Below are 24,257 nucleotides of genomic sequence, written 5' to 3' on the forward strand. Positions count from 1 at the left end.
CCTTTCCATATCTTCCTCATCTATCATTCAGTAGGTTTCTGTGTATTGGTTGTCTGACTGTCGTCACTCTGTTTGCATGACCACTCCATCATCCATCTACTATTGCATTAACAGAACTGTAATAATGTGCTGTGGTTTGATATTTCCATATGTTATTGTATGGTGTGGTATTTCTTACCAATATTTCCATCTGCCGAGATTGGCCGTGTAAAGCTATTAAAAATGAATGGGGAAGTTACATGTTTTAAGGGGGTTGGGGTATTGTGTTACTGTAATGAACACGAGGGGAGACAGAGAGCTGGTTTCAAGCGCAGGGCGCAGCAGGGCGCAGCAGGTGTTTATTGCAAAGGACAACAGGAGGAGGCAGGTAGCTGGGTCTAAGGGCAGGCAGAAGGTCATACACATGGGGTCCAAAAGGGCAACAGTACAGGCAGGGAAAAGGCTAGTAACATAGTCCGGGAGATCAGGCAATAGGTAGATAACAGGAAATCCGACAGGCTAAAGTACAGGCAGGGAATAGGCAAAAGGCGTAGTTAGTGAGGCAGGCAAAAAACATCATACACGGGAGGAGTACATCACAGGAAAAACAGAGCTCCGAAAGACGTGTCACAAAACAAACAATACCTCACAGTGATGGGGTGCGAAGAACAAAAAAGTGTGATATAATGACATACAGGTGTGTGAACAGGTGATTAGAATTCAGGTGATTAGGATCTGGAGAGTGAGCTGAGTTCAGGGGATCTGGGTGTTTGAGAGTGTGAACTGCGTTCCGGGGATCTGCGTGTGTGTGGGTGTGAGTTGGAAGCAGATGTTACAGTATTATGTAAAGATAGGATCTTAATTTGATCCCCCTGTTGCAGGAGAACTTTTAAAACATGTAGTGTATTTGAGGTTTAAACCACTTCTGAAGTTTGTAATTTCCACTTCGAAATGTCAGACTTGATTTCCCCTTACGAAAGAATGGATCAACGCCTATAAAAATGAATTATGATCCACATAATAATTTACATTTCTTGTTGCTGCAGGATTATTTTCCTGCTGTAACAAACTGGCTCAAATTAGGATCCTACATCTGTAAAGTGCTCCTTGTTGCTCCTTCAGGGGATAATGACTCCTGTCCTATTATGTATCTGTGTGTAACATGGAGCTCTTTATTTTCAAGTACCCACTGGACATCCAGATCTATAACTGTAAGGTTTGTCTCTTATAGGAGCTTATGCTGCCAAACTCAGAAGTTAGCTGCAGATGGATTAATACAGTTGTATCCTATCCTATCACTCGCTCCACTGCCATTCAAATCTCTGCATTTCAGTAGAAGCAGTGAAAAGTTATGTTTTTCTAGCGTAAGCTCTTCAGTGCCTTGTCAACATGACAGGTCTCCAGCAAAAGGCCAGACAGCAACGGCTGGGAAAATACAATTTTTCCACCCCAGGATGCTCGAGGGTTGCTATGGAGACCGCGGCAGTAAATATATAAATCATAAATCTCTCTCCATCTCACTCCTTATCGCTCTCTACATACAGAACAAATGTATCGGACTTCCTCTGCTGAGCGGCATCCATCTGTAATAAAGCTCCAGCTCCTCCCTAATGCATTATACCACAGTTCTGACAATTCAACTCTTTCTCAACACAGTCTTTCGCTCACAATCTTACATAGTGAGCAGTGTTTATATGCTACAGTACTTTGGTGGTGGTGTGTTTACATCTAATTGAAATCCAGAAGACCTTTGGAAAATTCCGGACATATTTCCTGCTCCACGCACACAAAACACACACACACATGGGCATGCAGGCACACACACGCACCCCCCATCTCCTCACATCCCCTCCACACACGCACATACTGTCTCCTACTCCTAGTATGTGAAGTCCTGCCCCTACACTCCCAGTCTCAGAAAAATCTCCTGACCCCCAAATCTATAAATAACCTGGTTGGTTGGCGCGGGGGCTCTGGTTGCCAGGATCCCTCCTGAATAGCTGATGTATGGAATAGCACTCCTTATTAATAGCTGTGACATGGGGGCCCTGTGGCATGATGAGCACTGCATTGCAGCAACACCTTCCTTCTTTCTCACCCTCTCCTCACGCCCTCTCACACCCCCCCCCCCTTCCCTCTCCCCTTCTCTCACCTTCAGTGAGTTACCTCTTCTCTCCTCCTCTCTCCTCTCCTCCTCTTTGATGCAGGAGGAAGATTGCCTCTGATGTCTCTATCTGTCAGTATGGTCGTTGTAGTATGACAGAGCATTTCAGTAGAAACATAGACATAGCCTATTCATATTGAAGACAACTAGTACCTGTCTATGCTGATGTATGATTTGTAGATGACAAATTATTCACTGAGTGCTAATGAACTTGATCGACAGACACTAACAACACTAACACAAATCTTTTTTATGGGCTTTGTCGTAAAATATCTACAAGGGTTTGGATCTAGTTGCGGAACAATCGGCCCAGAATAGTTTGAAAGGGACCTACAGAAAGCATGACTCCAATATACTACAAACCAGAAAGGAACCTACATAGCTAGCTACAGCATAGGCTCTCAGAGTGCTTGAAATATACAGAGCAATGGAAGCTGGTAGGGTTTGTGTGAAATGGCACCCTATTTTCTATATAGTGCACTACTTTTGACCAGAGCCCTGTGGAAAGTAGTCCACTATATAGGGAATAGGGTGCCATTTAGGATGTAATTTAGTGCTGCCGCCCTGTGCTGACTTTGCAGGCTGGCCAACGCCCTCTGGCCAAACAGGCCACATCTGACACACACGTATTGATCACAGCAGAGTTGGTGGCATTTTATTGACAATCAGCCTGATCGATTCACCTCTTTGTCCAGACCAGAGCCAACAGTTTAGTGTGTTTACCAACCTGTGTCGCCATAATTCTGTCTGGTCCAGACAAGACAGCCAAATGTAGATGTCAATGTATGTTTTTGGCCCAGGGACCAAAGTTGTTAAGTGCAATAGTTAGCTAACTGTGTCCGTAAAGATATGTATAGAGATTCAGAACTTTTGTGAAACAGCTGAGTTACAAATATATGACAAATCAAAACTGGACGGTCTTCAGAGATAGATGGGAGGGGTTGAGGGTAGCTGAAGAATGGGATTAAAAACAAACAAAAGATAACTATAGTAAAAGGCATTGTGTCCGTAAAATATATATAGTATGTATAGCTGGAAGTAGGAGCCTAACTGTTATTGTTCACTACAATTAGGGGATGGGTGGTAATGTGAGGGAAAAAATAAAAAATAATTGAACAAAATCTACATAGTATGTCACTGACTACTATATCAAGATCAGTGGGACAATCAGAGAGTGATGCTTTACGGCACATTCTTCTTCTAGCTATTTCGAATGTTGTTCTATCTGCTGTGTATTTCCTTAGGTTACTCTGAAAGCCCATTCAACCACCTGCCTCTATATTTCAGTGCATCAGCCTCCTCCTGAGTAGCTAACAGACACGGAGCTGTTCTTTCCCTCTCCCACTGACGCTCACACAACGTGACAGGGCATGAGGAATGTGTGGTGTCTCTCAAGGATGCTGTGGTGTGGAGTGTGTGTGTGTGTGTGGCCTGGGATGGGCAAGGCAGGTCCGCAAACAAGCACAGACCGCAGGCATGAAGACTCACCACACTGCTACTGGTAGTCAGACGCCTACTCAGGGAGGAAAATACAAACGGGAGATGAGAAACAGTCGTGTAGACTTTGTTTTGTCTGTGGTTTGTTTTGAATGGATTGTTGTGGGTGTAAACGTGGGAAGGCCCTGATGGGAGGGAAACTGAAACTGAGACTAAATTAACCCTAGCTCGGCGGCTGAGCACCATATTTAAGCTACCAACAACCCAGCTTTTCTTGATCGTGAAACACAACACTGCCTATATATCTGCTTAGATACAGCAGTGTCCTACAATGGCCCTTTCATAAGACGGGAGTCTGGGAAGGCAGGCGGAACTGTCCCTGTCCCTCTGTGTTAGCCTGTGTTAACGTGTGACGCTACGCTAGTGCTAGCGACTATAGCGGAGGCAGAGAACTAGGACGGGGAATTGGAGCAGATGAGGACATGACCGAGGCTGAGGGATGGGGCCAGACGGAGCCATAGACCCCATGCTTACAATGGGAATGATGAGGATGGTACAATGTGGCAGTGGTTTCATTCAGTGCACCACCATGAAGCTAACTCTTTTAGATTTGATGTGTCTGGGCTTTGACTTTGTTTTTTAAATCGAGGCAATTGTCATGAGGCCTATTGTAGCCAGGGAAATGGATAGAGCAATGTGGTACTAATCCCTTCCTCCACCAAATCTGACCTTTTATTAACTTTATTTAGAAAGTAAGGAGTATAAGCCGCTGCCTTGAAATAGAGAAAAGTCACCCAACGTCCGATGTTTTTAGCTAAACAGAACTATTTTTCCAAAAGAAGCTCACATTTGAGGAAAAGGTTGTGGTTAAAGTTTGCAAATTCTACTGCAAAATCGCCAGCAACACCACTATGCTAACAGTCGTGATAACCTGTGACGTCAACAAAAACACCTAATTGTGATCATGTCACAATTACTGCTGAGGAAGCTCTGATTGGCTGAGAGACGATGGCCAGGTCCAATCATGACACTGTGGAATATCTGAAAGCTGTCAATATCAAATCCCTCTGACAGTCTTGGATGGTGTTACGTCAGTTCGTTACAGGCGACAAGGTCATCTTAACTCCTTTTAAAAATTCCTCACCCGTGGTGTTCCTCATCAAGACAGTGAGGGCGGAAACTAATGAACCGCACATTCCGAATAGCTTCAAGGGTGGGGGTACAGTCTTCACATTCCTCCAAGATTCTTTAAATAAGATCCCAAAGAACCCCCTAACCTCCTTCCCTCCCACTCATCCTATCACTCCATTAGCCCAGTTTATAGCCCTGTAGAGCCCAGTCAACCTTTACCATAGCAGGTGGTGCCTGTATGACTGTGCAGACTCTACAAGATAGACTGCAGTGCAGTCTGTATCAGACCTGGGTTCAAATAATATAAATATTCTTTCAAATACTTAAGCTGAGCTTTTAAGGTGGCACAAGGGAACCACCTGGCACAAGGGAACCAATGGTACTTAGTCCCAAAAGTGCAAAATTGCAAACCCTGCCCGCAGGTTCAATCAAATCCTGAACGTATTTGAAAAGAAAACAAATATTAGGCTATTTGAACCCAGGTTTTGGTCTCTATGCAACTGTGCAGACTATCAGATTGAAGAAGGCTCTCCCTTCTATATTAGGTACATTGGCACCTGGTGGTCCTGTAGCTGCCTGGGGCTGGGGGGGGGGGGGGGGCATGGAGACTGGACTACTTACTGACAGCTGAGAGTAGGGATGGTAGACAGGACGGCTATAGGAATGCAGGCAGACATAAAGCCCTAGAGGACGGGTAGGGCTGGCTGGGCCAAGGAGTTCGAAGAGACATCACAGCCTCTTGGTATTTCCTCATAAGGGCTTTTGAGGATGGCTCTATTTACTAAGAGACGACTGGGAGAGAGAAAGTGTCTCGCAAACTGCGAGGGTAAGACAAACTGAGGGCACATCTTGTGAAAACCAAAGCAGGCCACATGGAAGACTGTGGGACTAATATGAAATTCAACTGATGTTAAGTGCAGCAGTTAGGGTGTGGTTTCAAATAACATTCAGTTTGACAGGATTCTGTTTTCTTTTTCTTAATTGCAGTATAACTATGCAGGTAAATCAATCAAGACAACATTATGTATTAATCCAGTACATCCCTCCCATCATTGTATTCCACTCCAGGGTTGTATTAACTACGCATCAAATAGAAGAAAACGGACTGAAACAGGGAGGGACTACCTGAACTTGCCCAATAAGAAAGACTAGTTTTTGTTTTGTTTTCTGTTGCAAAACTGTTTTGCTACGGTGTGGCCAGATGAATATGACCCAGTTCTTGTCACTAGTCTCTAACCAAAATCAATTCCCTCATTGGAGCAGTAATCTGTAGCTAAAGCCACCAGTGAGGAAAGGAAAACACTTTTCCACTGGCAGCCTCAGTCACTACTACCCATTGGCATTACACTCATGGCTCTGTTTCCTGTGTGTGTACTGCAGCTGAATGCTAAAAGAATAAGCCCCAGAGTATCCATCACACACACACACACACACACACACACACACACAGTAAACTACCTCTACACACACACACACACACACACACACACACACACACACACACACACACACACACACACACACACACACACACACACACACACACACACACACCTCTCTCTTCAATCTCTTCATTTGGTTCTCACTCCATTTGTCGTCTTCCAGCCCCCTGCCACAGACGCCTAGTTCTCTTCTTTTCATCCCTCAGTCTGACACACATATCTGGGTCCAGGTCTGGGATTATTCACCGGATTTAATGAGCGACAGTGTGACACCGTCTAGTCCTAGTTGCGAGATGACCCGGACCGCGGCTGAAAGACATCTAGGGCTAAAATAAATGTGGTCCTAATCCCCATTTTACTCAAGTCTTTTATGGCCTACCCACATAACCAGGCCAAATCTGAACAAGAAGGGACACCGTTATGATGATAAGCCTATGTTGAGCTATAGTCAGGTAAAAGTTCATGGGCAGGAGAAAACAGAACCATGATGAAATGAAGGACAAAATAAAGCGTCTACAACCTTGACGACCAGGGAGTAATGGAGGTTTGAAAGGAGAGCGCTTAAAACGTAGGTTGTTCTTCTTAAAACCTAGACAATTCCACTGTACTGTACCTAGCCTTCGTAATCAGCTGTGATTAGCATAGTTATTTGGTGAGGCGCCGCTCGCTTTGTTACCCACCTTATCTCCCCATGCGAGGGGCTGGTGCGTGTCGCGCTTATTTTGGGTAGACGGTTAATTGGTGTTTATTCACTTTGAAACGCGAGTGAGGCGGTGGGGGTAACGTTACCGACGGGACCGCTTCCCGTATCCCACTCGCCTTTAATTAGCTTTCATTTATTGAAAAAACATTGAGGTAATTCTTAGAGAGGTAGAAATGAAAAGGCCCTCCGACACAATGAAGACAACAGCCAACTCGTTTCACGCCAAAAATGATCCCAATGGAAACGGTTCTATTAGAGGATCCTTTGAATGTGGCACTGTCCTCGTCCTCCTAGTTCCCTCCTTCATCCTCTAGTGCAGCAAGATATCATCCTGTCTGTTTCATTAATTCTGTTGGGGCTTTGAAATTAGACAGAGAAGCAGGATGGAGGAGGATGTAGGTCACATCCTGCTATCCAGTGTGCTTGCTTGTGCTCACTCACTCACACTCACTCTCACTCACTCACTCTCACTCACTCACTCTCACTCTCACTCAGCCCTGATAGATTCCTAATCAGTTCCTGCGCTATCGTCATGTCTTTTCCCATACACATGCATGTACGCATATGTGTCTGATATGGAAATATCAGGCTAGCGCATCGGGGTTGATCGTGCATTGTGATCGTGCCCTCAGGGTAGCATGGATTTAATGAGGCCCAATTTCCGGAGCGGGACTGAACTCTTCTGACCGGCTGGCTTCTGGATCCCTGGCTAGCCTCGAAAGCAAAACGCCTACTAAACAAACCAGCCATGAATTCATCATATCAAACCAGAGAGAGAGAGAGAGGGGTGTTTTGTATTCAAGTTATTTTATGTCTATTAAGAGAGTTGGGCCACAGCCAAAGTGTGCGTGGTCTGCATGGTTGAAGCCTGTTGAGGCCATGCTCTATAACACTTTAATAAACAGTGGATAAAACTTGGAAATGAAGAACATTGGGAGTATGACAGTGCAACATCTACGCCCTGATAGGTACGGCTACTCCCAGGATCAAATGAACTCAGTTACTCCTCTTTAGAAGTACCCAATTCATCCCACTACAGTCTTTCTGAAGCAATAGAACATGTTTCCCTATATGTAGTCCCATCAAAGAAGAATACATACATGCATACAAAGTAACTCAACTGATTTCTGAATTCCCAGCAACCAAAGAAAGCACTTAATATAATACTAACGCACACGTCTTCATTGACTGTCCCAGAATGTGCACACTGTGATTCATATTACCGTTCCATCATGTTTACCACACAGAGCCTGCTTCAGGCACAGCCCCACTCTATGTTTGGGCCTCCGCTGCCTAACCTGTGGCTTTGATCTGACGATAGCATCTAGTATAGCGATCTATCTATCTAGTATATATTGGATCTAGGGCAATCTGCAGTATCTATAGAATCATGCTCTCTCTAGCTAGCTGCCTGAAGGCTTGCAAACATGTGAGTGGCGCTGTTTGTGGAAATTGTGTCGGACGAGGTGTGTGTTGTTTGTGCACCAAGTACCACAAAAGCAGTGATGGATGTATTCTAACTGTGGTATGCAACAAAGCACTGAGAAAAGGTTGTCAGACAACCCTACCCCCTTCCATACAGTAACCGTGTCCCTTCCTGAGGTACTCTCATATGCTGCAGTGTTCTAGGAACATTGTATATTTAGGCTAATGTGAGACAACAACAGTGGATTTATGGAAATGGTACACCGTGAGAGTTAACACAAACACTACCGAGTTTACTGTAAACTGTCACAATGCAGGATTCGAATCCCACATATTCTAAATGGAACATAGTGTTTCTGAGGTAGAAGAGGGTAGCTGCTCTCTTTTACACTCCACCCAAACACTATGTTCTGTTGCTACCAGCATTGGCTAGCCGAGCATCCGGTTTATGTTCAATGACAACATGTTTTGGCAAAAAGATAGGTGAAACTGGGAGTCGATCAAGAGATCAGTGACCTATCAACTTTGTTTTGACCTAAATTCAACGTTCTTTTTTATTTTTAATCCCGCAACTCAAAAGTCACAACCAAGTGTGAATTATTGAATTATTGAGTGTGAATTATTGAAGAGCTGTTCAACCTTTACTAGATGCTCTGCTCCCCTGGTGACCACTAAACTCTCCCTGGCATCTCTTCTCCTTGTGGGCTCTCACAGTTGGACTCCACCAGTCGACTGGTGATTTGTGTGACGACATGCTTCAGACAATGGGCAATAGTGTATAAACAAGTAGAGTAGTATCTCATAACGTGGGCTTCACATTTCATGACAATGACAAGTGCCCTTGGCGATTGAAAGATCTTGTAGAGAGTTGAGAGCATCCTGTTGGGCTGTATCACCGCCTGGTACGGCAACTGCACTGCCCACAACCGCAAGGCTCTCCAGAGGGTGGTGCGGTCTGCACAAGCCGTCCCCGGGGACAAATGACCTGCCCTCCAGGACACCTACAGCACCAGATGTCACAGGAAGGCCAAAAATATCATCAAGGACAACAACCACCCGAGCCACTGCCTGTTCACCCCGCTACCATCCGGAAGTCAAGGTCAGTACAGGTGCATCAAAGCTGGGACCGAGGGACTGAAAAACATCTCAAGGCCATCAGACTGTGAAACAGCCGTCACCAGCACAGAGAGGCTGCTGCCTACATACAGACATGAAATCATTTGCCCCTTTAATAAATGGATCACTAGTCACTTTAATATTGCCACTTTAATAATGTTTACATATCTTGCATTACTCATATATATACTGTGTTTTATACGATCTATTGCATCTTGCCTATGCCGCCCAGTCATCTCTCATCCATATCTTTATATGTATATATTCTTATTCTATCCCCTTACTTAGATTTGTCTGTATTAGTTGTTGTGGAATTGTTAGATTACTGTTACATATTACTGCACTGTTGGAACTAGAAGCACAAGCATTTCACTACACTCACAATAACATCTGCAAATCATGTGTATGTGACAAATAAAATTTGATTTTTTTATTTGATTCTTAGGAGGTTTTTACCATGGAGCTCCTCATACATCTACACCTCTAACCACACATCAGATTCCCCTACACCAACCTTAACCATTAGGAAGCAAAATACAATATCTGACCCTGGACCAGTTCTATCACCAACTTCTACCATCTACTCCATTGTGGCTACAACTACCGGGCTATACTGGGCCTTGGTAACAGACCAACATTTTTACATTTACATTTTAGTCATTTACCAGATGCTCTTATTCTATCTGAAGATAGCTAAGTGAGACAACCACATCACATTCATAGCAAATACATTTTTATAGTAGATATCAACAGACGTAAGGTTGGTAAATTATGCTGTTTGATTCACACTAACGAGCAGAGGAGAGCAGGGCTTCATAACTAATTAAACGGGGGTGGGGGTGATGTGAAGTACATGAAAGAACACAGAGACTCACCTGCTGGGTGATCCTAGTTAATAATTCAAGCATGTACTCTGGCTGTACGGTCAGCTGGGGGAGAACATAGCCAAACACGCTACAGGAGAAAGGGCAACGTGGATAGTTGGATGCAGGTATTCAGCTATTTTCACGATCATCTTGGTAACAAAAAATGACAGTCGCTGTTTTATTACATCGATTGAGCGTGCTTCGCCAGCTACCACACACTGCTTGCATGAGAATTAGATAGCAAAATGTTTGAGGATGCCACAATTGAGGGTGTTGAATGATAACAACTGGATTAAACAAAATGCATGCATGGATGAGAGAGAGAGAAAGTGTGTGTGTGTGTGTGAGAGAGAGAGAGAAAGAGAGAGAGAGAGAGAGAGAGAGAGAGAGAGAGTGAAAGGAGTCGTTATACCACCTTCTTACAGTATATCATATGGTGCCATAAGCTATGGGTTTATGTCAACACTTCTATCTTTCATACAGGCTACCACTGACCACTTCACACATCACAGGCAGTCTGAGAATACTTGTCATTTATGCCTCAGATCCTTCTACTAGCCTAGACAACCATGTAAATTGCATCACACACATAGCACTGAATCTGCGGGAGGCATTTCATGTATGCATCTAGAGAAGCAGAGCACATTCCCTCCCCTCCAAACATACTGACAGTTGATCAAGTGCCCAGTGACGTCAGGAACTCCGCCTGCTGTTGCTATGCTACAGAACACATCAGCCTGCTTGTATTTATATTATTACACACTCAATTAATGCCTGTATAATCTATATGGAGGGGGACAGGTGGGGCTTGTTGCCCTATCAACTCTGCCAGACCACACACATTGGAACACATTCGACTTTCCTTTCCTCATGTCCTTTCATTCGTGGCCTCCGACATGTGAATGCATGGAATATGATTTTGCCTTGATACATTCCCCTATGAAGTCCTTTCAGACCAGTAGGTGTGAAGGATGGGAGATGACGGAAGGAGGATATTTGAGACAAGTCCTTTCAGGTCAGTGGAAGTAGAGGAAAGGAGACAAGGGTAGGAGGACATTTGAGACCGTTCGGAACAAGTCCTTTCAGATCAGTGGCACTGAAGAAGAAGAGATGAGGTTAGGAGGATATGAGATTGTTGTAACGTGGCCACTGAGTTGAGAGTAGAGTAGATACATAGCGGTCTCCTGTTTCCCAGAGTACATTATGGGACATGGGTTCAGGGGGGAACGAGCCAGCCATGACACTATAGGGCAGTTTAGGCACGCAACAGGAAGAGACCTGGCCACACCATTGCCACAAACCGACTTTTCCGTGAACTGCAGGGAGAATACACTTTTAGGTTGAGTGCAACGCCTAGGATTTATCCCTCAACCATTACTTCATTATCTAATGGAATCTACTGAGGTTTCTCTAATTGAATCATTTATGATCTTGTGGCAAACAACTCATGTAAAATTATTTGGGAAGAAACATACCCTTTGCTGTAGATTTCACCCACGGGGTAGCGGTGGGTGGGTCGGGAGTAGAGCTTCATAGAGCTACAAAGATTTGAGGTGAAGCTGTGGGCTTAGAAAGAGAGACGGCAGGGACTACAGGGAGGTTTACTTTGAGGGTGAGCTGCTAGGTTGAATGTTGTTCAAATTGGACAGTGGCCAAAACTGCCAGGTAAGTCTGTCAGGCTTAGCTACTAAGGAAAGTAGATTCAGCAAAAGCAACCCAAAAATTGAATTCATTAACAAAATGTGATTTACTAAACTCAGCAAAAAAAGAAATGTCCCTTCTTCAGGACCCTGTCTTTCAAAGATAATTAGTAAAAATCCAAATAACTTCACAGATCTTCATTGTAAAGGGTGTTTAAACACTGTTTCCCATGCTTGTTCAATGAACCATAAACAATTAATGAACATGCACCTTAAGACACTAACAGTTATCAGACGGTAGGTAATTAAGGTCACAGTTATGAAAACTTAGGACACTAAAGAGGCCTTTCTACTGACTCTGAAAAACACCAAAAGATAGATGCCCAGGGTCCCTGCTCATCTGCGTGAACATGCCTTAGGCATGCTGCAAGGAGTCATGAGGACTGCAGATGTGGCCAGGGCAATAAATTGCAATGTCCGTACTGTGAGACGCCTAAGACAGTGCTACAGGGAGACAGGAGGGACAGCTGATCGTCCTCGCGGGGCAGACCACGTGTAACAACACCTGCACAGGATTGGCACATCCGAACATCACACCTGCGGGACAGGTACAGGATGGCAACAACAACTGCTCGAGTTACACCAGGAATGCACAATCCCTCCATCAGTGCTCAGAATGTCTGCAATAGGCTGAGAGGCTGAGGGCTTATAGGCCTGTTGTAAGGCAGGTCCTCACCAGACATCACCGGCAACAAACCCACGGTCAATGGACCAGACTGGAATGGCAAGAAGTGCTCTTCACTGACGAGTCGCGGTTTTGTCTCACCAGGGGTGATGGTCGGATTCGCATTTATCGTCGAAGGAATGAGCATTACACCGAGGCCTGTACTCTGGAGCGGAATCGATTTGGAGGTGGAGGGTCCGTCATGGTCTGGGGCGGTGTGTCACAGCATCATCGGACTGAGCTTGTTGTCATTGCAGGCAATCTCAACGCTGTGCGTTACAGGGAAGACATCCTCCTCCCTCAAGTGGTACCCTTCCTGCAGGCTCATCCTGACATGACCCTCCAGCATGACAATGCCACCAGCCATACTGCTCATTCTGTGCGTGATTTCTTGCACGACAAGAATGCCAGTGTTCTACCATGGCCAGCGAAGAGCCCTGATCTCAATACCATTGAGCACATCTGGGACCTGTTGGATCGGAGGGTGAGGGCTAGGGCCATTCCCTCTAGAAATGTCCGGGAACTTGCAGGTGCCTTGGTGGAAGAGTGGGGTAGCATCTCACAGCAAGACCTGGCAAATCTGGTGCAGTCTATGAGGAGGAGATGCACTGCAGTACTTAATGCAGCTGATGGCCACACCAGATACTGACTGTTACTTTTGATTTTGACCCCCCTTTGTTCAGGGACACACTATTCAATTTCTGTTAGTCACATGTCTGTGGAACTTGTTCAGTTTATGTCTCAGTTGTTGAATCTTGTTATGTTCATACAAATATTTACACATGTTAAGTTTGCTGAAAATAAACGCAGTTGACAGTGAGAGGACGTTTCTTTTTTTGCTAAGTTTAGTATGTGATTTACCTGGTCAAAATTTGCACTGATATTTTCAAAAGGGCCTAAAAAAGACAAACAAAAACAAAGCACAAAGCTAAAACATGAGGTTGCCTCTACTTACATTTTACCTTTAGGTCTCCGGCATTCCCTTAGTAAGCCTTTGATATTATCGTAAACCCTTTGATTAACCCTTTGGAAAATAATTGGTTCTACCTTTGCACTAGCACAAACAATTCAACAAATCTACCCCTTTACAGTGAACATTTGCAATGGAAATCTCTTGAGATTATAACAATGCTTTGTCTTTCGCGATGCAGTGAATTTGATCTCTCTCTTTTGCAGAGATGAAATCATAAAAGCAGAAGCTGCCAAAGGATTCCATCTGTACTGTTGATGACACCGAGGCCTTTCGTACTGACTGGCATGCCTGTCCTTCTGTCTGTGTGGGGACCACTCACTGTGCATCCTCCGGTGATCTGCCCACTTGCATGTCCCATAGGGGACATAAACAAAAAGGCCTTGGCCGGCCACATCAAATCAGCTTATGGGCCGGTGTTGAAACTGTGGTCCACCAATTAATCTACATAATAACTACATATCATCTGTCTGAAGGTTTTATGTATGTTGTAGTACATTTTACAATCATCAATTAGGGCCTAGCATATGGTTTGATGTGGATATTCACATTTTCATATTCTCAGTAGGCCTTGTTTTTCAATTACCATTTTTGAGGGTTGTCTCTAAACCTAAGGAGGTGGAACTCCATTCCCTTCAAATTTAACCACTGCATGTGACGTTGATGCAAGTCCTGCTGCAACAGTAATTTCTCCACACCCCCCATCTTACAGTACATATCTTAGTGAATCATCAAACCCTTTCACCTCTCTCACTAAAATTCTAAAAAGTGGCAATAATGGATATTAACTGAAAATGATCTTATGTAGTTTCTTGCAATAGCCCTCTGTGACTTGAAAGAATATTTCTCAAAACTGTGATTCCTAAAAGATGTGTCCCGAGATTTGGTCAAGTCTGTCAGATTTGTCTAAAATCCTAAATGAATCAGGAATGAACAGGGTCAGCTATACCATAAGGACCCCTTATTCATGTCCTCATTCTGTAAAGTTCTCTAGCTTTGATAGATTTAAACAAACAATTTTGAAATCACCATGGTCACAATCCTAAACTATCTGCCTGATAGAATATTAATTTTGGTTAAGATATGTTACTTTTAATTACGTTTTAGAGCCACAAAGCAATTCAACTGCTACTGTGTATACCACTTGAATGAAGAAGAAAACAGACATTTTTGTCTCCGTAAAACATAAACTCTGTCAGAGTGCTGAAAGATTTGATAAAATGGTTGTGTTTTTATTGGGGATTTTCAAATTAATAATTGGTGAATAATTTCCCATATTTTACAAATGTTTGTATTGAACTTTTATTTTTGGAGTAAAAAATGTATGTTTTCCGAATCTGTTGTCAACTCTGATGGACTCAAAATATTGTAACCACTGTCCTGCAACATATGCTTAAACAATTTGCTATGCTAGACCTAAGGGATAATGTTTGCTTTATAAATGTTGTTTTATGTTCTAAATGTAACTAGCCCTGGAACATTTAAGAGTGCTATAAAATAAAAATATGTTTGGAGATTTCTATTACTTATTTCAATCATCTAATTTTAGAATTAAACAATCAAGACCTTTAAACACTTGTTGGACCATTATTGTCAAAATGAAATGACTTTCATGGTGTCTGCCGGAGTTGACAAAAATCCAGTTAGTTGCGTTTGATGAAAAATGTATAATAATTAGGAGGTTGTTCCTTTACATGGTGTGATAGACCAAAGTATAAGCTATCAAAATATATAATTTAACATTTTGTTAATACTAAGACTAATATTTGTGGGGAAAAAAATTGAGATTGTTCCATCTTTCAAGGATCTCTAAGCTCTAAAACAGCAACATTTTCTCTCAGCCTCAGGGCAAAATGTGTAAAATAGCATGAAATAATCTATAATACTTCACAGTTTTTTCTCTGCCCCATGGGGGGCCTTGCTCGGACCTTGCAGGGAGCCATGCGAAACTGCGCTATGCCACTGTCTTTGTGCTGTCTTGGTCACTCCTCGTTTTTTTCACATGTATGAGCTGTCAAGGCAGCAGAAACAGATCTGGGACCAGGCTAGCCTTTTTACCTGCATGATCTAAACCTCTCAAAGGCAACACAGAATGGTTGCTGACATCTGGCGCGGCTGCTGCCACAACACCCCGAGCCTTTCAAGAAAGGAATCCTTCCTGGCAGTGGGGCGCCATGGCAACCACACCCACACAGTACATAGCAAATAGGTGGATATAGAAATAGAGCAGGCAGAATGACTGTGTCTCCAGATTTTCATATAAAGGCATTAGCAGTGCTGCGTCAGAGGAAGTAGGATAGATTTAGCTGTTGAATGCTTGTTGCATGCAAACTGAAATTTCAAATGTGAGTGTGCTAGAGTAGCAAACATGTGTTTAATACTTGCTTTTGGAAGTGATGACTGTTCTGTAACTTCTAGTTCTATGGTGCACTTAGCATTCGATTTGAGTGCCAAATGTCCATTAAATAACACAAAGGGCTTATCACATGATCTGGTGCAAGAAATCATCACCTTCACAAACATTGGTGTTCAGATCCATTGGAAATTGAAATCACATTTCCATCACACTGAAGGGCTCATCAACATAAACAAAGTCCTATGTCAGGTGTCATAACACACTTATGTCATACACTACACTTCATAATGGTCTACTTATATTGCTTATGCTGCATCCCACTGCTGAGCAGCTAAGTACTCCTGCAGCATGGCTCCAGAGGTGGGACCAGCCCTCCTGATTTCCATACTTGTTGCCATGAGCACCGGTCTGGCTGTGACTAGCTGCTGTGTGGATGGACAGGACAGGAGCCAAGCAGATATGGCCACCCACTCGTGACGGCCTCTTTGAGACGCAGATAGATGTGAAAATGAGTTTGGGGCATAGCGTAGCTTACTAAAGGAGTGTTCATCCTGGATTAAGGATAAAGGATAGAGGTGTGGACTTGAGTAGTGTGACTGTTTAAAATGGTAGTTTAGACCATCTGGGCTGGGCACTGACAATTGTAGGCCTTTCCTTTAGGAACCTTATAGTTACTCAAAGGCTGTGTGACTGCATAAGTGGATAATAGGTAACACGCATTGGAGCAAATGACCCTGTAAGACGCATAAGGCACAAACAAAGGGCACAAAGAAGACAAACATTAGTGGCCCTGTGTGTCCCATCAACAAAGCCGTGACTGGACGTTGTGTTGGGCCCTGACCGCGGTCACCACCCTGACCGTACGTGGTCATAATACGGCCTGTCTCACACCACACCCAGGCAGTCAGACCGAGTAATAAAAAAAGAAGGAGGGCAAGGCTCTGCTATTTTAGGTGTACTCCACTTTAGATTGAAAAATGGCCCTCCCTACACTCAGTCTATCTCCCCCGTCTAGGGACTCGCACACAAAGACAGCCAATGGTTAATCACGGTGCAGTGTGACGCATCTATGGAACCTGCCATAATGACGTTTTCATGTCTATATGACAATGCCTGTTGACATGGAGCAAAGACGGACCTATCGCACAACAAAGACATCTGTCAACATACACATGCCGACTACACATTTGGACTACGCTGTGGCAGACAATCTCATTCTTCAACCTACTCTCCTAGGCCAGTGGTTCTCCAGTGGTTTTGCCTCGGGACCCAAATTGAACCAGGTTGTCTCAGTCGCGACCCAAAGTTCGCGTCGCGAAAAATAATCGCCTAAATGCATTCTGGAAAACAATTCTTTATGCTATATTGGTATTATATGACAAGGGAACAACATCCCCACCTCTCATTGTCAATAATACAATTTTGCCCATATTCTTGGCGAAGAACGTTAATAAACCACAAAGACCACAAAATCACCCAAAACAGTGCTGCTAATACAATAGCTCTATTTTGAAAATACTGTGATTGAAGAGAAATTGTTCAGAGATTAAATTATTTAAAAAACGTAAGTTACATTCCTACACACGTCCTACCTAGTTTATGTCATTTCTTTACTCAGACAACCGTGACACGTTCAAAACCTTTTTTTGAGCCACCAGTTCAGAATCTCTCTCCTAGGCAATACTACATAATAGACTTACAATAGCCTATTAAAAAATTGGTTTTTAAAGAAATCACATAGACAAACTGGATTGAGGTGCTCGGTATAAGAAAATGCTTTATTCATTACTGCTGGCTATTTCCGCTGTGACTCCTCCCTGCGCTGGGTTGATATCCCCGTACACCTACACAGTTGAAAGGTATTGTCAGATGTTGACCTTTCATCCTTTGTGTTGAAAGGCCTCCAACTGTGGCTTTTGACTTGTGAGCGTCTGACTGACTGGCTGTGATAATACACAGTAGAGGATATAAATACGTGGACATGTATAAATAGGGTTATGTAGCTTATGTAGGATTAAACTAAATCTATGGCAGCCCGAACCAATAAACATTATAGGACTGAATAAAGTGAGTGAGGTATTGAAAAGCATGTATTTGGATCGGAAGGGATGAGATCATATTAGAGAAGAATCAGAGGGGTTTGTCTACATGTTATTGAAACAGCCTGGACTCTGACAGAGAAAGGAGGGAGAAAAAGGAGGTCACCATTCACACTTCACTCTGTCCATTGTCGTGTATCCCACCTTACCACTTAAAGTGACAAAAGTCTCCAAAGGATGTCCATTCTATTCAGGACATGCACTCTCTGTCGACTTCAACTGTAAACCCTCTCTTGAGGCGCTCAGTATCAACACATAAAAGTGGTCTCAAAACAAACCTGCACCGTCACAGAAGCGACGACAACCACAGTTCGCGGTTCAACCGCCCAGGAAGGTGCGGTCGTGTTTTTGAACCATCTCCTCGTGTTTACACTGGAAAAAGTTAAAGTGTTTGAGGGAACATGACAGTTCTAGGCACCAATTTAAAATGTGACACCCTTCACATTACATGACAACGCTCCACTGACCTACTGGCCCTTAAATTAGCTAAGTGATGAGTGACTGGCTGATTGTGGCTCGCTTTGTCACTGTGACAGTCAGTGATCATGACAGGGCTCTGTTGTGGGCAGACAGACCAACCCTGACCTAGCCACAAACCACCCCTTCCTGCATGTTACAACCACTCTGTCAACCACCTTATAACCACCATTCCTGCTGATGGAAGCTTGACAGTTCAGATTGTTGAAGGTGAGCGAGGCTACTCCTTAAGAAGACATTCATAAACATTCGTAAGGCTGTCATAAATGTAATACGCTCACTATTACCACATAAAAGTGTGTATGGCCAAAATATTCACCACATCGTCAGTTAGGTAGTATCATGCCTTCAGAAATGACAAGGCAGCTCCAGTTATGTTGACATTTAGCTGTTTGTTGACCAAAACGCTTCCATAGTGTATTAGGATACTGGGTATGTACACATCTGTTTCCAAGACCAGGATATACTGTACATGCATCCATCAATGATGTGGATGCCTCAGGGTTCAAGTGTCTGCCAGCATGTCAGGTTAGAGGTTAAGAGGTTAACAGGAGGGTGAGTGAGCATGACTCTTAGTGGCTCTTTGAAGTCCAAATGAAAGGCTAAGTAGAGAGCTGGCTAAAGAGGGACATGGATCTTGTGATGTGGATCTTTGGAAATCATTCTAAATGATCAAGACAACCAGACTCATGTATAGAACATGAAAGACTACAACAGCAACACGGAGAAAACACACTTTCCTCTGGCAACACGTGTCCTTAGCATCACAACCAGCCCCCACAATACCTCACTGCCATTCGCCCTCCAAACCACACATACTTCATTGCCCCCCGGCTATGATGCACATCTGCTTACCTCTGCTGCCGGTTGCCAGATCAGCCACTTTCTGAAAGGCGTCCAGGAAGGCGGCTACCGCGACAACTGTCGTCCTGGAAGATGACATAGACACAGCTGGTCACCATTCTGATTGTTATTGACAGCAGAACATACCATATGTACAATATAGGCCAACAACCATACAACACTCATATTTACCACGGTTTGAATCACTTCACTAGTAGCCCCATATGCTCAGGGAAAGGGTTAGTAGGCTGGTCATGGTTGGGTCAGTGTTTCCCCTATAATTCTATAGGTGGGGTGGGTCCTTCCATCTAGCTCTGTTGCCCCCCCACCCCCCCACTTAAAAGAGTATGGGTTTCTATTGGTTTCAATTTACAATTTGATGCCAGAGGGCCAGGATGGGGGGACGGATGTTGCTTTGGGGGTCTTTGCGCCCCGTCTGGAAAATGAACTAGGGGAAAGACTGGGGTTGAATCCAACTAGATTCCCCTTTCTTGCTTTACCTTTTATGAGTATTCACCATCCAACAATATGAAAATGTTAACTTTCAACCATCCCCATATTTACACAATTTAAAACCCCCTAACCAAAAGCAACCACACTGCATGGGGGTACAAAAGTGTGGATAAAGGGGTCACGATAGATTTAACCTAGATTATTTTTGGGGCCTTTTTACCTCTATGCTCTTGCATTTCTGCATTTTGAGATTATCATGCAGCCAGAGAAACAAATCCATTAGTAAATTGTCTGTTCCAGACCTTGAAATTGTATCAAGTAGAGACTGACCTTTGTTGACAAGAAATTGAATTCAGTAGGTAGGCAAGGTATCATCATCCAATTTGATGTCATAAATCATTTCAGGAAATGCAACTGAGCCACATGCTGCAGGATGGTACTCTTTTGTACAATGTGCAATCGAAAGGTTGCTTTTCTCTCATTCTTAATGAAGTAATGACTCATTTGAGCTCAGAAAAACACAAGGCTAAGTGGAGGCATGCATTCTTAGTTATTTAAAGCAGAGCACGGTAACCTAAAGTGTAGGCTTGTATATTCTACATTCAGATGAGGTACTTAAAAAGGTTTTATTTACACCCAATTAAAATTGTTGATGTAAATGGCAAGTTGTAGAAAGGTCCAGGCACTTGTTTTTGAGAAACTAAAAAGGACATATGTGGGTGTTTTTGGAGCATTTATTCATGTTTTTTTCAGAACCCCCGTACTGCACAACGAGGATGAGGAAGTGAATCGCTTAAAAAAAGGGTCTGGACCCTTTTATAAGATGCCATGTAAAAAAGCTAAATTCTCCTTTAAAGCGATGTTAGGAAAACACCTAGACTAGATCGCACACAATTGGAACTGCAGAGGGTTTGGACATCTGCCCTTTGGCACACCGGAACTCACTTCCTTTCACATGCAGTTGGTGCACTGCTACTGTTTTAGATTGGTGGGTGTCACGTAAGCACGTACATGCACGATGCAAAGAAATTGCTTCACACACAAGCTATTTTAGACACACCATTTTTGGGCTCCGGAGTGGCGCAACTGCAAGAGGCGTCACTACAGTCACTGGTTCGAATCCAGGCTGTACACACCTGGCCGTGATTCGGAGTCCCATAGAGCGGAGTACAATTGGCCCAGCGTCGTCCGGGTTTGTCCAGGGTCATTGTAAATAAGAATTTGTTCTTAACTGCCTTGCCTAGTTAAATAAATGTTAAATAAAAAAATAACAAATAAAAGTGTACCATGTGGTTAAGAATATTCAACTAGAAAAATGCATGTACCGTTTGTAATATTTTGCTCTACCTGTGGAGAGTAAATGGTAGGATTTCTCAGGAACACTTTTTTCCCACAACACCTCAGCGGGACGACGAAGTAGAGACGTTTTTCAGCGGGTTAACCCAGTGTAACCCTGGGTTGTAATAAAAGCTTCTGGCGCGCTGCGCTGATCTAGCGTGCCGAGATAATGACTTTATGATTTGATCATTAATCTAAGTTGATGAAAGGTTAATTTATTTTTTCTCTCGCATGACCTTCAGCTGTGACTGTGCACAACTGTAAGCCGGTGCCAAGCCCAATGATCCAGAAACACGCAGACAAGACCAGGCCGGGGTGTGTGTGACAATCTTCTAGACAGATAACGAAGAACATTTGAAGAGGGATTGGGTTTTTTATGAGGAGGTTGGGTAAATGGAGGGTGTGTGTGCATGCGTGTGTGTATTCGGAAAAATAGAGACACACAGTATGTGTGTGTTTGTTTGTTTGTTTACCTGAGCTGTGATTGTAGCTTCCCGGCCTTGCTGATGAAGTCATCCCACACTGGGTAACTGCTCTGAGGAGATAAAAGGAGAAAGTGTGAGGATGAAGCGTACACACACAAACACACTTATAATGCAACATGTCTGCAAGCTCATATCTGATCAAATCTCAGATAAAAGAGCAACAATGGGAGAGATCAATAAAGTGAATCCATAGACCCATACTGAGATTGTAGACCCCACTCTCACTCCACGTAAACAATAGCCCACATGCATATGATACAGTAAGGATCCAATTGGGTTCAATTGAAAGTCCCAGTACTGCATTGCGGTATCTCTGTTGAGAATGTAGGCTACCATGAGCGAAGTTGAACTACTGTAAACCTAAGAGTTCTAAAAAGTGGAATAGACTTCAAACATCATAAGAAGCCTTCAAGACGCTTCTCTTAGTTTTTCATCATCACAGAGGTTGACAGTAGGTTAGCCTGCCTGTTTAAAGACATGTTGGCCTCCGGTTGAAGCGCATAGTCCTCTCTTCCCAGGCCTCTAACATCTAAATGCAGGGCTGTGGTGGTTAAAGGCCAGAGCGGTCGCTAGCCAGATATGGTCTGGGGGGCCATGTAGAAAACATCTCACCAGGGCAGTCTGGGTCTAGGTAAACAAGGCCTCACTACAGCTGGAAGGCTAGAGGCTGTGGAGGTCAACAGGTAACGAACGACCTCTATCTGGAAGTGACATGCTCGCTGAGTGGGCAAACACAAGTGTCTTCTTAGGTGTGTGTGTGTGCGTGCGCACGCACGTATGTGTGTCCATGACTGATGAAGAGATCTGCACAGGACGACAGGGGTTAAACCACTTAGGTGGGTTAATTCAATTCCAGCTCAATTTCCTCCACTCTTTGAGTAATACATGAACATGGCGAATTTTACATTCAAGATCAGCATTTCAATTCATTTTCTGAATTATTCAAATAACTGCCCCCAACCCTACTGTTTTAAACATAGAAAACACAGTAGGTAATGCTTACTATAGGCCTTTTTACTGTGATCGGACAGGATAGCAAACATGAGTTGATAATGGGGCCGAACAATCAGATTATGGGGCGGTGGGGTTAACCAGATAGAACACCGTCAGACTTGTCATTGTCAAGGTGATATTTCTTGAGTGATTGATTAGTGCCCGAGCCCAACCCCCCGGAGAGGAGTAATACGTGTGACGTGCACCCCACTCGGGCCCCTTTTGTTCCTCCACAGCATTAGCCCTCCACTGTGGTTACCGTGGCAACATGACGGAGGCAATGACGCTGCACTTCAATCTCCCTGGCACCCGCCGACATCATTTACATCACCGGGCGAGGAATACCATGAAATACGCACTGCATGAATTCACCATGCCACCCACTTAATATGGCTTCTACAGTATGTGTTGATTTCCTACTGAGAGATCATTTTAGCATCGCTTATGACATTTCAGATTCAATGCAATGACTGTATAAACGCAGTGAATTTAAACGCATGAATCATGCAAACAAATAGATCAGGCTTTGATTCAGGCACTTCTGATGCATGGTGCTCATCTCAGAAATGGGTAGAAAGAACATGGCTCCATATTCAACAAGACTTCTCATGGATCCATCAACTTATGGTCATAAACCCTAGAGCTCTGCTTTGTATCTGTTCTATCCATTTCCGTTCTATGGTGTCTCCCCCCCCCCCCCCCAGTGAGAGGATTATTTTAGCCAGAGTGATTATGATGACCCGTCAAATACTGATTAATAAACCAAAGTAGGCCTTCATCCAATGCTTTCAATAGCATTACCTTCAACCTCGAGCCAACAGATTAATAATGTAATGGTGCTCAAACATGTATACACTGAATGGGTAATAGAGAATAAAACATTTTGAGCTGCTGCCCTCCGGAAGGAGATTAAGGGTCCCCACTGTTCAGTAAGAATAGGAGCAGGGCAAGTTTCATTCCATCAGGCTGCTGAACAGTGGGACATAGGACAGATGTTGACCCAATGCACAGTTGGACAGTACGCTGCAGAGACTTTGAATATGTGGAAATTGTCGTGTGTGACTGGTGTATTAACTTTCTAATTTTCCATACTGCATGTACGTATTTGCAAGTGTATTTGTACTCTGACGTCAAAAAATAAATTTCCATGTAAATGGACAATAAAGTATATTGTATCATATCATATTATGGACTGGTTTCTCAGACACGTTTTAAATCTAGTCCGAGACTAAAAATAGACTCTCCATTGAGTAGCTTATGTATTTTAGTTATGGAATAGGCTTAATTTGTGTCCAGAAACAAGCCCATGTTCATATAACTCACGAATAAAACATAAATGTCAACCTTTATAGAACCTTTATATTCTGACATTATTCAATTAGCACTGAATTCCATGATTTTTGTCATTCATACTGCAGTTTTTATACTCTGTTTAAAATACGCTTGGAGCTCAGAAAAAGCATGGATAATTGCTTCCAGTTTACCAAATGAATGGTAATATGTCTGCTTACACAAAGAGATGTGTTAACAGTATCTAAATTATGTATTAACACTCACACACACACACCAACCAGCACGCTGATTCAATTTAAGCACAAATATTGGCGAGCAAATAT

The 24,257-nt window shown here is 43.4% G+C and overlaps 1 protein-coding gene across 6 annotated transcripts in view; it reads right to left on the reverse strand.

The window, feature by feature from the left end:
* The window catches only part of LOC110488314 (protein MTSS 1), a 64,556-nt gene that overhangs the window by 35,680 nt on the left and 4,619 nt on the right, over window positions 1-24,257 (reverse strand). For all 6 annotated transcript variants that reach the window (XM_090228429.1, XM_090228428.1, XM_090228431.1 and 3 more), the window contains exons 2-3: window positions 21,637-21,698; window positions 19,385-19,458 (exon numbers count right to left, since the gene is read on the reverse strand). In XM_090228429.1, coding sequence (XP_090084555.1) covers window positions 19,385-19,458; window positions 21,637-21,698 — 136 coding nt within the window. The remainder of the gene's footprint in view (window positions 1-19,384; window positions 19,459-21,636; window positions 21,699-24,257) is intronic.

Source organism: Oncorhynchus mykiss, chromosome 30 (genome assembly GCF_057628025.1).
Source record: "Oncorhynchus mykiss isolate SJ-2025 chromosome 30, ASM5762802v1, whole genome shotgun sequence".
Taxonomy (NCBI): Eukaryota; Metazoa; Chordata; class Actinopteri; order Salmoniformes; family Salmonidae; genus Oncorhynchus; species Oncorhynchus mykiss.